This window comes from Balaenoptera borealis, assembly GCF_965194805.1.
Source record: "Balaenoptera borealis genome assembly, chromosome: 2".
Lineage (NCBI taxonomy): Eukaryota > Metazoa > Chordata > Mammalia > Artiodactyla > Balaenopteridae > Balaenoptera > Balaenoptera borealis.
Window position 1 is genome coordinate 132,499,293 of NC_138867.1, and position 13,530 is coordinate 132,512,822.

General features: G+C 48.1%; 1 protein-coding gene across 2 annotated transcripts in view; it reads left to right on the top strand.

The window, feature by feature from the left end:
- Positions 1-13,471, top strand: part of LARP1 (La ribonucleoprotein 1, translational regulator) — an 88,388-nt gene extending 74,917 nt beyond the window's left edge. For both annotated transcript variants that reach the window (XM_082379053.1, XM_082379052.1), the window contains exons 11-19: positions 334-726; positions 1,532-1,655; positions 1,778-1,983; positions 2,446-2,552; positions 3,415-3,566; positions 6,057-6,201; positions 7,899-8,008; positions 8,185-8,312; positions 9,824-13,471. In XM_082379053.1, coding sequence (XP_082235179.1) covers positions 334-726; positions 1,532-1,655; positions 1,778-1,983; positions 2,446-2,552; positions 3,415-3,566; positions 6,057-6,201; positions 7,899-8,008; positions 8,185-8,312; positions 9,824-10,033 — 1,575 coding nt within the window. In that variant the 3' untranslated portion in view covers positions 10,034-13,471. The remainder of the gene's footprint in view (positions 1-333; positions 727-1,531; positions 1,656-1,777; positions 1,984-2,445; positions 2,553-3,414; positions 3,567-6,056; positions 6,202-7,898; positions 8,009-8,184; positions 8,313-9,823) is intronic.
- The last annotated feature ends 59 nt before the right edge of the window (positions 13,472-13,530 follow it).

Here is a 13,530-nt window from a genome sequence, read left to right on the forward strand (position 1 = left end):
GAACTTGTACCCTCTCTCAGGCCAGGTGCTGTGGAGGATACATATTTAGGTAAATGAGAGTGCAGTTCCTACATGCAGGGAACTTGTTATCTCAGTGTTTATGAATGACTGTGATGTGAGCTGTGAGCGGAGAAACCTGGACTCGTATGGGACATCCTTTTTCCATGAGGCTGACTCTGAGGCTGACAGCTGTGACTTGCTGGCATTATCAGGGCCGCAGTTGTAACAGTCCCATGTGGAGGGGTCAGGGCTTCTCCCAGGGGACAGCGACAGAGCCTGGTATAAGGTGATTCCCTGGTGATTCCCTTTCTCCTCGGTCTGCCCCCATGTTAGAAGTCAGAGGAGCCCAGGTTCCTCCACCCGACCACTCTGCCTCAGCAGCTGCCCTCTCAGCAGCTGACGTCCAAGGATCAAGACGAGCAAGAGGAACTGGATTTCCTGTTTGACGAGGAAATGGAGCAGATGGATGGGCGGAAGAACACCTTTACCGCCTGGTCTGATGAGGACTCTGACTACGAGATTGATGACCGGGATGTCAACAAGATCCTCATTGTCACCCAGACACCACCTTACATGCGCCGGCACCCGGGGGGGGACCGCACAGGCAACCACACCTCGCGTGCCAAGATGAGCGCTGAGCTGGCCAAGGTCATTAACGACGGGCTCTTCTACTACGAGCAGGACCTGTGGACTGAGAAGTTTGAACCCGAGTATTCCCAGATCAAGGTGAGTCTTGGGTGTAGCAGTGGTGGTGGGGCCTGGGGTGCCTGTAGCGTGTGGAAGAGGAAAGCTGACGAGCCCTGTGACCTTGGGCACAGAGCCTCAGCATCCTCATCTAACAGAAGGGGGTGCTGCTCGACGTGAACACTGTAGACTGTGCCAGTGTAAGAGGTGGTTATTCTGCTTCTTGAGCATCCATGGTTAATGTCTTAAGTTGGCTAGACACTTGTGTGAGGAATGGAATAAGGATTGGATTGTCATTTCTGTTCTTAAATATTTAGGCATATATAAAAGTTTAAAAGCCTTTTGAGGAACTTGCTTTGAGTGTGAAATATGGAGGAAAGATAGGTCTTTTAAAAAATCACTGCTACCTGGAAACAGTCAAAACTGGTGTAGTAGGTGTTTACAGAGTGGGTATGTGTGGTGGTCGGTTGGCCTTTGGTGAGCCTCTGTTGTGAGTAGTAGTGTGTTTGGTGGAGATGAGGAGAGAATTGCAGGAAGAGAATCGGGGTGGGGGAGTCGACAGCACGTTCCTGGGGAGCCGGAGTCCTGACCTCAGTGCTGCTGCAGAGAGGGCTGGGCACGGACTCCCCCATTCTGGGTTAGCACACTCACGCCTGGGTACCTGGGGTTGAGGCATAGTCATGGGGCAGCTGAGAGCCTGGGGACCAGAATTCCCTGTATGTGGTCGCGGGAGCTGCTCTCTTCAGCTTCCTGCATGTCTTGATCCCTAAACAGGCTAGGGCAGTCTTCTTACCAGCATCTCCCCCTACCCCCCCGACCCCCACCCCCCATCTCATATCCTCTGCAGCAAGAAGTCGAGAACTTCAAGAAAGTCAACATGATCAGTCGGGAGCAGTTTGACACACTAACCCCTGAGCCCCCTGTGGATCCCAACCAAGAGGTCCCTCCTGGACCCCCTCGCTTCCAGCAAGGTGAGAGGTGACACCTGCGACCCTGGCCTGGGTGGGAGGGTCTGGAGCCGTCCGATGGGGCCCTACAGGGACAGGCATTCACAGGCCTACCTCTGCTTACCGTCCCCGCTCTGCCTCTGCAGTTCCCACTGACGCCCTGGCCAACAAGCTGTTCGGTGCCCCCGAGCCCTCCACCATTGCCCGCTCTCTACCAACCACTGTCCCAGAGTCGCCAAACTATCGCAACGCCAGGACCCCTCGCACTCCCCGGACACCGCAGCTCAAAGACTCAAGCCAGACGTCACGGTTTTATCCAGTGGTGAAGGAAGGTCGGACGCTAGATGCTAAGGTGAGGCGTTCCTGCTGAGCTGCTAAGAGTCTTGGGCTCACTGCACTGCCTTCCAGGGCTCTGCTTCTCTCTCTTGCCTTGAGCCAAGCAAGTGCCACGTCCCCCACCTGCTCCATATTCTTAGGCTGGTGGGCCCACCAGGATTGAGTGACACATCTGCAAGATGGACTGGGCGTGGGAGTGGTGGCCGCATGTAGCCATGGTAAGGCCTAAGGAGGACTGACCAGGTGTGGGTCCTTGAGCAGATCATGTCACCAGCAAGCCTCGATCTCCTCACCTGTGACGTAGGCGTGTCAGCTCCTAGCTTACAGCTGTGGACATCGTGTGAAAATAGACATGAAAATGCTTTATAAATTGTGAGATAACTCACACCTAGGAGGGAATCTTAGTCCTACAAATGCTTGATGCTCCTCAGAGTTGGATGAGTACAATTAGTAACAAGTCCCGGACTGACCTTTGCAGATGCCTCGGAAAAGGAAGACCAGACACAGCTCGAACCCACCCTTGGAGAGTCACGTGGGCTGGGTGATGGATTCCCGCGAGCACAGGCCCCGGACTGCTTCCATCAGGTATGGGACAGTGGGGAGGGGAGGTCAGGCTGAGTGCAGGGCAGGCAGCAGAGCCATAACATTGATGGGACCAAGCAGAGAGAACCTCTTCGGTCTGCAAATTAAAGCAAATTTAAGGGAGGGGCCCTCATCCAAATCCAAAAAAACAGGAGTAGTCTAGAGAGCTTAATCCAGATCCCAGGAAGAGGAAGGCTGCCTTCTGAGGTGTGGCGGCCACGTGGCATTCTCTCAAGAGGATAGCTCAGTTGATTTCAAAAGTGGGTGTCTGCTGCCTCCCTCAAGATAGCTAGGGAGTTGAATAAAGATACAGATTCCTGGACCCCACCCTAGATCTCCTGACTGAGCTTCAGGGAGTGGGGCCCAGATTCCTTTTTTCTTTTCCTCAGGAAAACTACCCCAGTGTTCTCAGTTCCAAAGCAAGATTTGGGAGCCACTGACCTATGCGGTCTATTCCCTGCGAAGATAGGCATGGTTTTAAGAAAAATATGTTTGGGTTAACCCATTACAGCTCATTAAGGAAAGTTAAATGTTAACACGGGATAAGTAAATGGCTAAAAGCTCAGGTTTGGGCATTGTACAGATCTGGGAAGTTAAATATTAGCTCTGTGACCCAGGGCAAGACTCCCAGTCTCTGTGAGCCCCAGTGACCTCTTTGTTAAAAAAGCATCCAAAGGTTGATACAAAGAGTGAGACCCATGGCTATAATAAGTTACGGGCCTAGCACAGTACCTGGGCCTCTTTGTTTGTTGCACCGTGAGAGGCTGGATCTTGGCTGCTGGAAGAGACCAGAGAGGCCCCTCCTATTTGATGGCTGGCAGCTCTGAGGAACCCGGTGACACTCTCTGTTTCATGGTCTCTATAGCTCCAGCCCCTCAGAAGGCACGCCTGCGGTTGGCAGCTATGGCTGTACCCCTCAATCGCTGCCCAAGTTCCAGCATCCTTCCCACGAGCTGCTCAAGGAAAACGGCTTCACACAACACGTCTACCACAAGTATCGTAGGCGCTGCCTTAACGGTAAGAAGCACAGAGGGAGAGGGCTGAGCTTCCTGGACCACTACTTAGATCCGGTGTAAGGGCTGGTGGAGCAGGTGACTATTTTCTCTAACCTCAGAGCAAGAAGTGACATGACATAATAGCCAGGTAGTTTTGGAATACAGGAGGCAAAAAGAATCTGGTGCTTAGAACATTCCTGTTCCTTGATCTTTCTCTATTTATATAAAAAATATCAGGAATTTTCCTGTGTCTGGCAAGACCACCAGTGTCACAAAAGGGTGTGCATGAGACAGCATATATTCTCTAGAACAGTGACGGCCTGTGGACCAAATCCAGCCAGCAGCCTATCTTTGTATGGCCCTGGAGCTGAGAACAGTTTTTTACATTTTTGAGTGCTTGTGGGGTGGGGAGGTAGAGAATTTATGACAGAGACCATATGTGACCTGCAAAGCCTAAAATACTTACTCTCCAGCCTCTCACAGAAAAAGAGATGGCTGACCCCTGCTCTAGATGAGACTGCAAGGAGAGATCCTCTCTAGACGCTCTCACACGTTACCTTTTATCACAGAGGAGATAGCTTTTAACTGTAGGTTTCTGTCAGGTTGTTTCTAAAGATGCTCAGAGTCGATCTTAATGCTCACTTAGAGTTATTAAGTCACTCAACCCCCTTTTATTCAGCAAAACAAGGCTGCTAAATGCTTGGTTCATCTACCTTACTTCCCTCTTCATGTGTGCATGTGTGTGTGTCAGTGTCTGTGTGTAATTTATGGAGATAACAATTTACATACCATACAGTTCATCCATTTAAAGTGTACAGTGCAGTCAGTGGCTTTTAGTATATTTAGGAGTTGTGCATCCATCACTAGAATCCATTTTAGAACATTTTCATTACCTTAGAAGTAAACCCTGTGCCCCTTACTAGTCACTCCCCATCCCCCCACCTCCCCAACTCCTCCCAGGCCTATGCAACCACCACTCTGCTCTGCTCTCTGTCTTTATGGATTTGCCTGTTCTGGACTTTTCATATACCTGGAATCATACAATATGTAGTCCTTTGTAACTGGCTTCTTTCCCTTAGCATAATAATTTCAAGGTTCATTATATGTTGTATCATGTATCAGTACTTCATTCCTTTTTAGTATCAAACAACATTCCACTGTGGATATACCACATTTTGTTTATCCATTCATCAATCAATGGACATTTTGGGTTTCTGCTTTTTGTCTATCATGAGTAATGCTGCTTTGAACATTCCTGTACACGTTTTTGTGTGGACATAGGTTTTCATTTATCTTGAGTGGAAGAGGTGGGATTCCTGGGTCATACCATAGTGTAACTCTGTGTAACATTTTGAGGAACTGCAAGACTGATTTCCAAAGTGGCAGCACTATTTTATATTCTTAACAGCAGTGTGTGAGGGTTCTGATTTTTCCACATCCTCCCAAAACTTGTTATAGTCTATCTTTTTGAGTATAGCCATCCTAGTGGGTATGCGGTGATATCTTTTTATGGTTTTGATTTGATTTGATTTGATACGGTTTTGATAGCTAACAGTGTTGAGCATTTTTTCATGTGCTTATTGGCCATTTGTAAGAAATGTCTTCTTTGGAGAAATGTCTATTCAGATCCTTTGTCTACTTTTTAACTGGATTGTTTGTCTTTATTATTAAGTTGTAATGATTCTTTATATATTCTAAGTACAAGCCCCTTATCAGGTAACATAATTTGCGAATAGTTTTTCCCATTCTATGGGTTGTCTTTTCACCTTGTTGATCATGTCCTTTTAAGAGCAAAGGTTCTTAATTTTTAGACTTTTTTTTTTAAATATTTATTTATTTATTTTTGGCTGTTTTGGGTCTTCATTTCTGTGCGAGGGCTTTCTCTAGTTGCGGCGAGCGGGGGCCTTTCACTGTCGCGGCCTCTCTTGTTGCGGAGCACAGGCTCCAGACGCGCAGGCTCAGTAGTTGTGGCTCACGGGCCTAGTTGCTCCGCGGCATGTGGGATCTTCCCAGAACAGGGCTCGAACCCGTGTCCCCTGCATTGGCAGGCAGATTCTCAACCACTGCGCCACCAGGGAAGCCCTACATATATTTTTTAATGGTACCATTTTTACTCATTAGTATTGTAGGACTGCTGAAATAATCGGTACTGATGATATAGTGAAGAATATAATTTGTTGCAGTGCACAAATTATTTGTTCATGCTTTTCCTTGTTATAACTACACTGAGAGCAGTTAACGTTTGAGGTGGAGAGCTAGACCAGGATGACCTGGTTCAGAAGCTGACGCCACCTACTTCCTTGGGTGCTCAGGCCCAGTGCCCAGCAGCAGAGCCTGACGCAGGGCAGTTAGTCCTCAATAAACACTTCCCCAAAGACTTAAGGGGGCAGGTGATGAGGAAGGGAATTGGGAGGAGAAAAGACTGATGTCTTTGAGCCCCAGGATCATTTGTCCCCTGAAGCACAGGCAGCCTGACTCCAAAACACATCTTTCCTCCTTCCTCCCCAATCAGAGCGGAAACGCTTGGGCATTGGCCAGTCTCAGGAGATGAACACTCTCTTCCGCTTCTGGTCCTTCTTCCTCCGAGATCACTTCAACAAAAAGATGTATGAGGAGTTCAAGCAGCTGGCTCTGGAGGATGCCAAAGAAGGCTACAGGTGAGTGGGATTGAGGTGAAGGCTCTGGCTGGGGCTTGGGGGCGTGGTGAAGGTTGTCTGTTGGGTCTACTTCCAGAACTGTAATTGGAAATCTATTGTGTATATATTTCATGTACTTTGTAAAAAAATTATTAGTTTGAGTAATGAGTAATATTACTCATAATGAGTAATATATTCAAAATTCAAAGAAGTCGGAAGGTTATATAGCGAGTGAGGAGTCTCCTTATCCTAGTTTTACAACCGTCTAGTTCCTTTCCCCACAGGCAGCCAGTATTGTTAGACTCTTGTGAGTCCTTTCTAAAAATACTTTGCTTATGTAAGCAAGAACAGACCTATGTAGTCTCCCCACACACCCCTTTTGTTTACACAAGAGATGGCCTCTATTAGATATTATTTTGCACCTTGCTTTTTTACTTAAGGCTGTATTTTAGAGATCATTCTGTATCCATATATTAATGGCTTTCTTGTTCTTTTTTATAGCTTGTATGGTCTTACAGTGTATAGATGTACCATAACTTATTCAACTAGTCTCCTATTAATAGATACTTCGGTTGCTTTCAACATTTTGCTATTCAAAAAAAAAACCAAAAAACTTTGAAGGGACACTTTTTTTCCCAAGTAAAATGTTTTCTCTGTAAGCAGTTTGAAAAGGACAGAAATGTTTAAAGAAGCAGGGGGAAAATGTCCTTTAGTCCAGAGACAACCAGTGTTAATGTTCTGCCATATTATATATATTTAGGTCATGCAAGGAATGCCTTTTTATGTCTTATTTATCATTTATAAGTATGAGCATTTTTCCATGTTGTTAAAATACTTAACCTTTTTGCCTTCTTACAGAAGTTGTTACATGAGACAAGATCATTTGAAAATCCCAATTCCCAATTCCCAAAGATAACCAGTGTCAATATATTTAATATATGTAGTCTGTGCCCTTCCAGACTTTGTGTGCATGTGTAGATATAAATTTTATATATTTATTTACAACAGTGGGTTCATTCTACATATAACAGTTTGAAACGTGTCTTTTCTACTTTATAATATATTGTAAACATCTCTCAGTATCCATGAGTGTATATTTACATTATAATTTTTAATAGATTATATTATTCTGTTGTACAAAGTTACCATGATTTTTCTTAATCGCTTCTCTAAGACATTTAAATTTTTCAAAATAATGCTGCTATGAACAATTTTGTACATCTATACAATCTAAGTCTACATTTTTGGTCATTTCCCTGGTATATGTTCCTAGAATTGAAATTTCTGAGGTAAATAGGTAGTAGGTAAAAACCTACTAATTGGCATGGTCAAATGGCTTTGCAGAGAGTTCATGCCAGTGATTGACAAACTTTGCATAAGGGACAGACAACAAATATCTTGGGCTTTGTGGGACATAAAGTCTCTGTTGCAACTACTCTGCTCTTGTAGCAGAAAGCAACCAGTGATACTTCATAGGCAAATGGGTGTGGGCAGGATGCTGTCGTTCATTCGGCCTCAGTTTGCTGATCCTTGGCAAACATTTAATGCTGGACTCATTTAGACTAGCATTAAATGTTAGCCTTCTCAAAGTATGCTTACCATTTTCTCAATAATCCATGTGTTTAAACTGTTTCATAGTTCATCGATCATCCAGGTGCATTTCCTGTTTTACAGATAAAGAAACTGTCCCAATTTCACTGGCTTGTGTTCTTCTACAGATATGGTTTGGAGTGCCTTTTTCGATACTACAGTTATGGCCTGGAAAAGAAGTTCCGGCTGGACATATTTAAGGACTTTCAGGAGGAAACCGTGAAGGACTATGAAGCTGGTAAGAGTCAAGAGTTGGGGCTCTGCGAGCCCTGGTCATCTCAGTCTTCTCTTCTCAGGCCCTAGCTCTGCCTGGGCTTGTCTGTATCATGTCATACCTCCCTCTCCTGAGCCTCTCTATTCTCAACTTCTTAGCAGCCAAGTCTCTCTCTACCTCTTTCTCCTCTTTCCCTGCAGGTCAGCTGTATGGGCTGGAGAAGTTCTGGGCCTTCTTGAAATATTCCAAAGCCAAAAATTTGGACATTGACCCCAAACTTCAAGAATACCTCGGCAAATTCCGACGTCTTGAAGACTTCCGAGTGGATGTGAGTGGATGTCTCTCGTCTTTCCCACCCTGATTGTCCTAGAAAGAAAACTGGACCAGACATCAGGATACCTGGATTTTGATCCCAGCTGTGCCACTAGCTCAGGGACCCTTCCTGCCCCCATTTGGGCCTTAGTTTCTTTGTTAAACAGGGTGTGAGAAGTTGGGCAGTGAAGGCTAATTGGAGGGTGTATGGTTGCTCCTTCCTCCCTTTCCCATGGTGGATGTGGCTAAACCGTTGTAATGCTCTTTCCCTGTTATCTCTAACCCTCCTTGCTGCTGTGCCCTAGTTAGAGGTGATCAGGATGAGTACCCAAGGTAAATGTCTTTCTGGGAGAGGTCAGTTCTAACCCCAGAAGTTTATAAAATATGTCCGATTCTTCCCTGCTCCACCCACTTCATCTTCTTGGAGCAGTGACTCAACAGTGACATCCAGTGGTGGGTCAAAGTTATTACTACTGGTTCCTCTTCTGTGCTAGGTGCTTCAGGGACTCCGGAGATAAGTAAAACTTTTTCCTTCAGAGAGTTTATAATGTAATAGGGATATGCCAGTCATCTTATTCCCTTGCAACCTTTTAGCAAAAGGGCAAATAGAAGTAAATAATAGTCCTCACATTTATTTAAAAATTGACACTGGTTGTGCTGGGCACTTACACTGACCTCATTTAACCTTTATAATATGAAGCAAGCAGGGTTACTGTTATCACTATAGCAGTGGGTGAACTGGAGCCCATGGCTAGCCAGTGAGATAGTGGCAGCGCTGCTCAGGTGTCCTGACAAAAAGATGAGTCCATTGTCTTCCATCCTTAAGGTCTTCCTCCTTTCTGGGCCTGGAGCGGGGAGTACATGTGCAGAGAATGGGGAGACCTGTTGGGAGCAGAGCAAAAGGGCTCCACCCTTGGCACCCAGAAAGGGAAGGAAGTGTCCTCGGGGTTACAGGACCTTTGGCAGTGGTGAGGCTAGACTGGGTCCCGGTCTGACTCTTGAGGTCAGTGTCCTTTTTAGGGCCTTGGGGGGCGTGAGGCAGTCCCCAGGAGCACCTGGGCCTTCTGAGCAGAGGCATTGCAGCATACTGCGTGCCACGTTCCATGTACCATCTCCTGAGCAGTGACCTCTTCTCAGAAGGGGAGCAGAAACTTGTGTGGATAAAGGCCTGGGCTTCAGAGGTAGATGGGCCTGGTCCAGATTTTGTCTTTACCAGTTAAAAGCTCTGGGACCCTTGGCAAATTAGTTTTCTATGCTTCGCTGTCCTCGTCTGTGAAATCAGATGGTCATGTCTACATCAAAGGGTGGTGTAGACCACAGGAGTGAATGTGCATAAACCAGCACAAGGCTTGGCCTCTTGGCATGGAGATGTGCTTAATAAAACGGGTGACGAGTTTTTAGGGTTATGAACCTCTTCATCATCTACATCTGGGAGGTAGGAAGTTAGGGGGTCTCTAGACGGCTCTGGCAAGGAAGGGGGTGTGGGTAGTGCTGCCTCATCACCTCTGACTCCCTCCTCTGTTGCAGCCCCCCATGGGTGAGGAGGGCAACCACAAGCGACACCCAGTGGCAGCAGGAGGTGGCAGCGGCGAGGGCAGGAGGCGGTGCCCCTCCCAGTCTTCCGGCAGGCCCTCCGCCGTGGTCAGCCAACCCCCCACACCAGCTACTGGCCAGCCCATCCGAGAAGACGCTAAATGGACAAGCCAGCACTCGGACACACAGACTTTGGGAAAGTGAAAAACCCTTCAGCCCTGGGGTTTTGTGGGGAGAAGGGATGGAAGGGGTAGGTGAGAGTCTGTGGGGGTGCCCAGTCCCAGGAGAGGGGACAGAGAAGGGACAGGCCTGTAGTCATTAGGATGGGCCTTCGTGCTGAGTAGCAGTGTGTACACCATTTGGGCTCTCAGAGGCGCCCCTGGGCAGGAGCCTCCACACACCCCCTCCCTCTTCTCTCTCCATGGCTCTTCTTCACATCCTAGCTTCTTCTGAGGGGTGGGGGGGGGAGGGTAAGGGGGGAAATTTTTTTTATATATATATATATATATATATATATATCAAGTTTTAAATTATTGATAGTTCGTCTGGATTACCAAAATCACTCTGCAGCCCTGCCCGCGGCTGGTAGGCCGCAACCCTGGTCCCCATCCACAGCTGCCTCCTGCTCCCCCTCCAGCCAACTATGCAGCCCACAGAAAGGCCCTGTGGGCCCCATTGCCCAGCACTGTTTCACAGAAGGCTCTGGCAGCGTCCCTGGGCCCCACGAGCACCAGCCCCTTGATCATCTGGGGCTTGCCATCACCTTGTTCTCTCCCTGCTCTCCCTACCACGCCCTCCTGCCATCTTCCGGGAGAAGGAAACCAAAGGATCTAGAAGTGGGGGTGGGGAAGGTTTCGGCCTCTCTCCACTCCCCTCCCCCCATGCCCCTTACTCCCCAGCCCAGAGAGACGCTGCTCATACCAGAAGAGACTATTGAAAGATGATTTATTTTATTTTTCTCTGACCTTTCCATCCTTGGGAAAATGGAAAAGAAAAAAAGAAAAAAAAAAAGACAAAATCGACCGTAAAAGACCAAAAAAAACCATCAGAAAACCCCCACCTAATCCACAGAAAGTGATGTCTTTCCCCTACCCTTGGAATTTTCTTGTTTTGTTCTTGGAAATAGTATTTTTTTAAAAGTTGCCTTATTGTGGAGTGGGAATCTGAAATACCCAAATGCCTGTTTTCCTCGGTGGAGTCAACTCGAAGAGCTCCCACCTTCTCTGGATGTGCCTGGGCTGGATTGACTAGAATCTGTCTCTGGATTGAGTTGCATGTACAGTGCCTCCTGCCTGTAGGCAAGAGAGTTGGGGGCGGCTCAGATCGGAGCCGTGCCCAAAATATCTCCGCTGTTGCATCATTTGAAGCTGACGTCCCGTGTCTGTACACTGCTGCCACTGTCGTGTCCTTGCCCTGCTTGCTGTTGCCTCACGCCAGGGCCCGTCCTGCCGTGACACTCTTCATCCTACCCTTGGAACGCCAAGGCCAATTTTGCTTCAGACTGTTGGAGGACAGCATTGGCCTGGGTCTGGGACACACTTGTGCTCAGCTTGACTGCCTCCCCCACCACAGAGGGGAAAGGTGAACACTTGGCAGCTGAGGCTTGGAAACTTTTCTTGCGTTCCCTTGATAGATCTCTGAGACCTCAAGGAGGCTTTGTCTCTTAAAAGGTGGAGAGAGATGCCATTCTCCTCCCTTGGGCCGGGTGGGTATCCCCATCTTGCGTCCCCCCTCTGCAAGCCATCTCTGCCCACCCTCCAGTTGACCCCGCCTGGGAACGAGAGATTGAGGAGGCTTTGAGGGTGGGGGGGATCCTGCCAGTTGGAGAAGCCCTGTGGCAGGAAGGTATATGTGGACATAGAGTATACCTGACTTCTCCAGCCACTGACTGCTTGACTTGGGCTGTGAATGACAGTGGAATGGCTGGAGTCTCCCGGCATCCAGAGCTCGGGAGGGTGACCCAGAACTGACCCTCACCAACGGGGCTGCGTGTGGGTGTGACAGCACGCTCACCACGGTGGTGGTGGTCATGTGCTCACGCCTCTTGGCCCTTTTCAACTGCTTCCTCTGTCGGGCCCTAAAGTTGGGAGTCGGAGACAGTATCTCAGGCTGGCTAGGGCTTGCCCTCTGTCTTGGGCACCTCATTGCTTTGGCCGGTGCCCTCCCCCATCTCTGCCCTCCCAGCAGTTAGTATGGGGAAGCCCACCTTAGTTCCTGTGAGCCGGTTGTCTCGAAAGCCAAGGATGAGTGTCTGGTCTCTGCTCTGACAGTGGGGTTTGAGGCCCCCCCTGCCCAATCTGGTGCCCGCCCCCCAATGTGCCAGACACCGGATGCCCTCCTCCTTCCCTTCATTGCCTCTTTCTTTCCTTTGGGTTGCTCGGCCCTGTACTGTATCCAGCACCACAGAAACCTCAGTGTTTGTCCTCTGCTGGGTTTGGGGGCACAAGGAAGCCTTGGGAGTGTGGGGAAAAGCTGTTCTTATCTAGAGTTTACTCCCAGGCCAGGGGGCTGCCATCCTCTCCCTGATCCTCCCCACAGACACCCCACAAAGAGGAAGCCCCTTTTGAGTGGGGAGGTGAGGACGTCATCTCAACACACAGGCTGGGGTTGGGGGGGCTTTTTTTCTTCCTTTTTTTCTTTCTTTTTTTTTTTTTTTTTTTTTTTTTTTGTAACATGTTCAGAGTTAATGTTGCAAAGAGTAGTTTACATCTTCACTTTCTGAAGACACTTGAATTTAGGACCGATGTATCTGTGACAAGCACCATCCTCCATGGGGATCCAAGATCGGAGACACAAAGCAACAGCCTGCCCAAATCCTTCTGTTCATCCTGTACCCTTCCAAGATTGGTCCATGCCAACACAACCTTTGGGCATCAAACATCAGAAGGTCTGTGTACCTCGGCCCTGCTAAGGGGCAGGTTTCTCTCGTGCTCTCCTGAATCCGGGAGAAAAGGCACTACCAGTAGAGAGGGGCTGCCCGACCCTGCCCCAGCCTGGACCCCTTGGGCTCAGATCCAGGTGCAGAGCCCCCATGTCAAAGTTGTTATGTTTTTGTTTTGTTCTATTGTAGCTCTTTTTTTCCCTTTCCTGATGATTGATTTTAAAAAAGAAAGTTGCTCAGAAAGCCCTGGCAGTGGGGAGGAGGGGCAAGAAGGACGACTAGCTAGGGAGGGTGGGGTGGTTTTTTGCCAAAAGCCTGGGTAGAGCGGTCTGGATCACCTGGTGCCCTCCTGAGCGGGGCCCCAGAGTCTCTCCTGTGTGCACGGGGCCCTGGATGTGCCCCAGCCCCACCCTCTCCTTCAGCCGTGTTGATAGCAGAGGCAGAGAAGATCAGAACGTACAGCCCATTTCTGACTGGAGAGGAAAACTCGTCACCGGCTTTGCGGAGAAGGTTCCACCTTATGCTCATAGTACGTTATCTTTACCATGTGCTAGGATATCACACTTAAAAGGACAAAAAAATGTAAAATACTTGAATGAGCTTGTATTATAACATTAATATTATTGAGAGTATCTGCTTTCCAGGCTGAAGTGATTCATTCATTATTCTAGTCCTGCTTTAGTCGTTTGTAATTTGTGGTAATTATGCTTTTCTTTTTAATACAAAAAAATGTATAAAAATAAAAACTTGAAAAGGCAAAAGCCTGGCTGGTCTCCCATGAGGGGTGCAGCTGCTGGGGGTGTGGGGTGGAGGCTGGCTC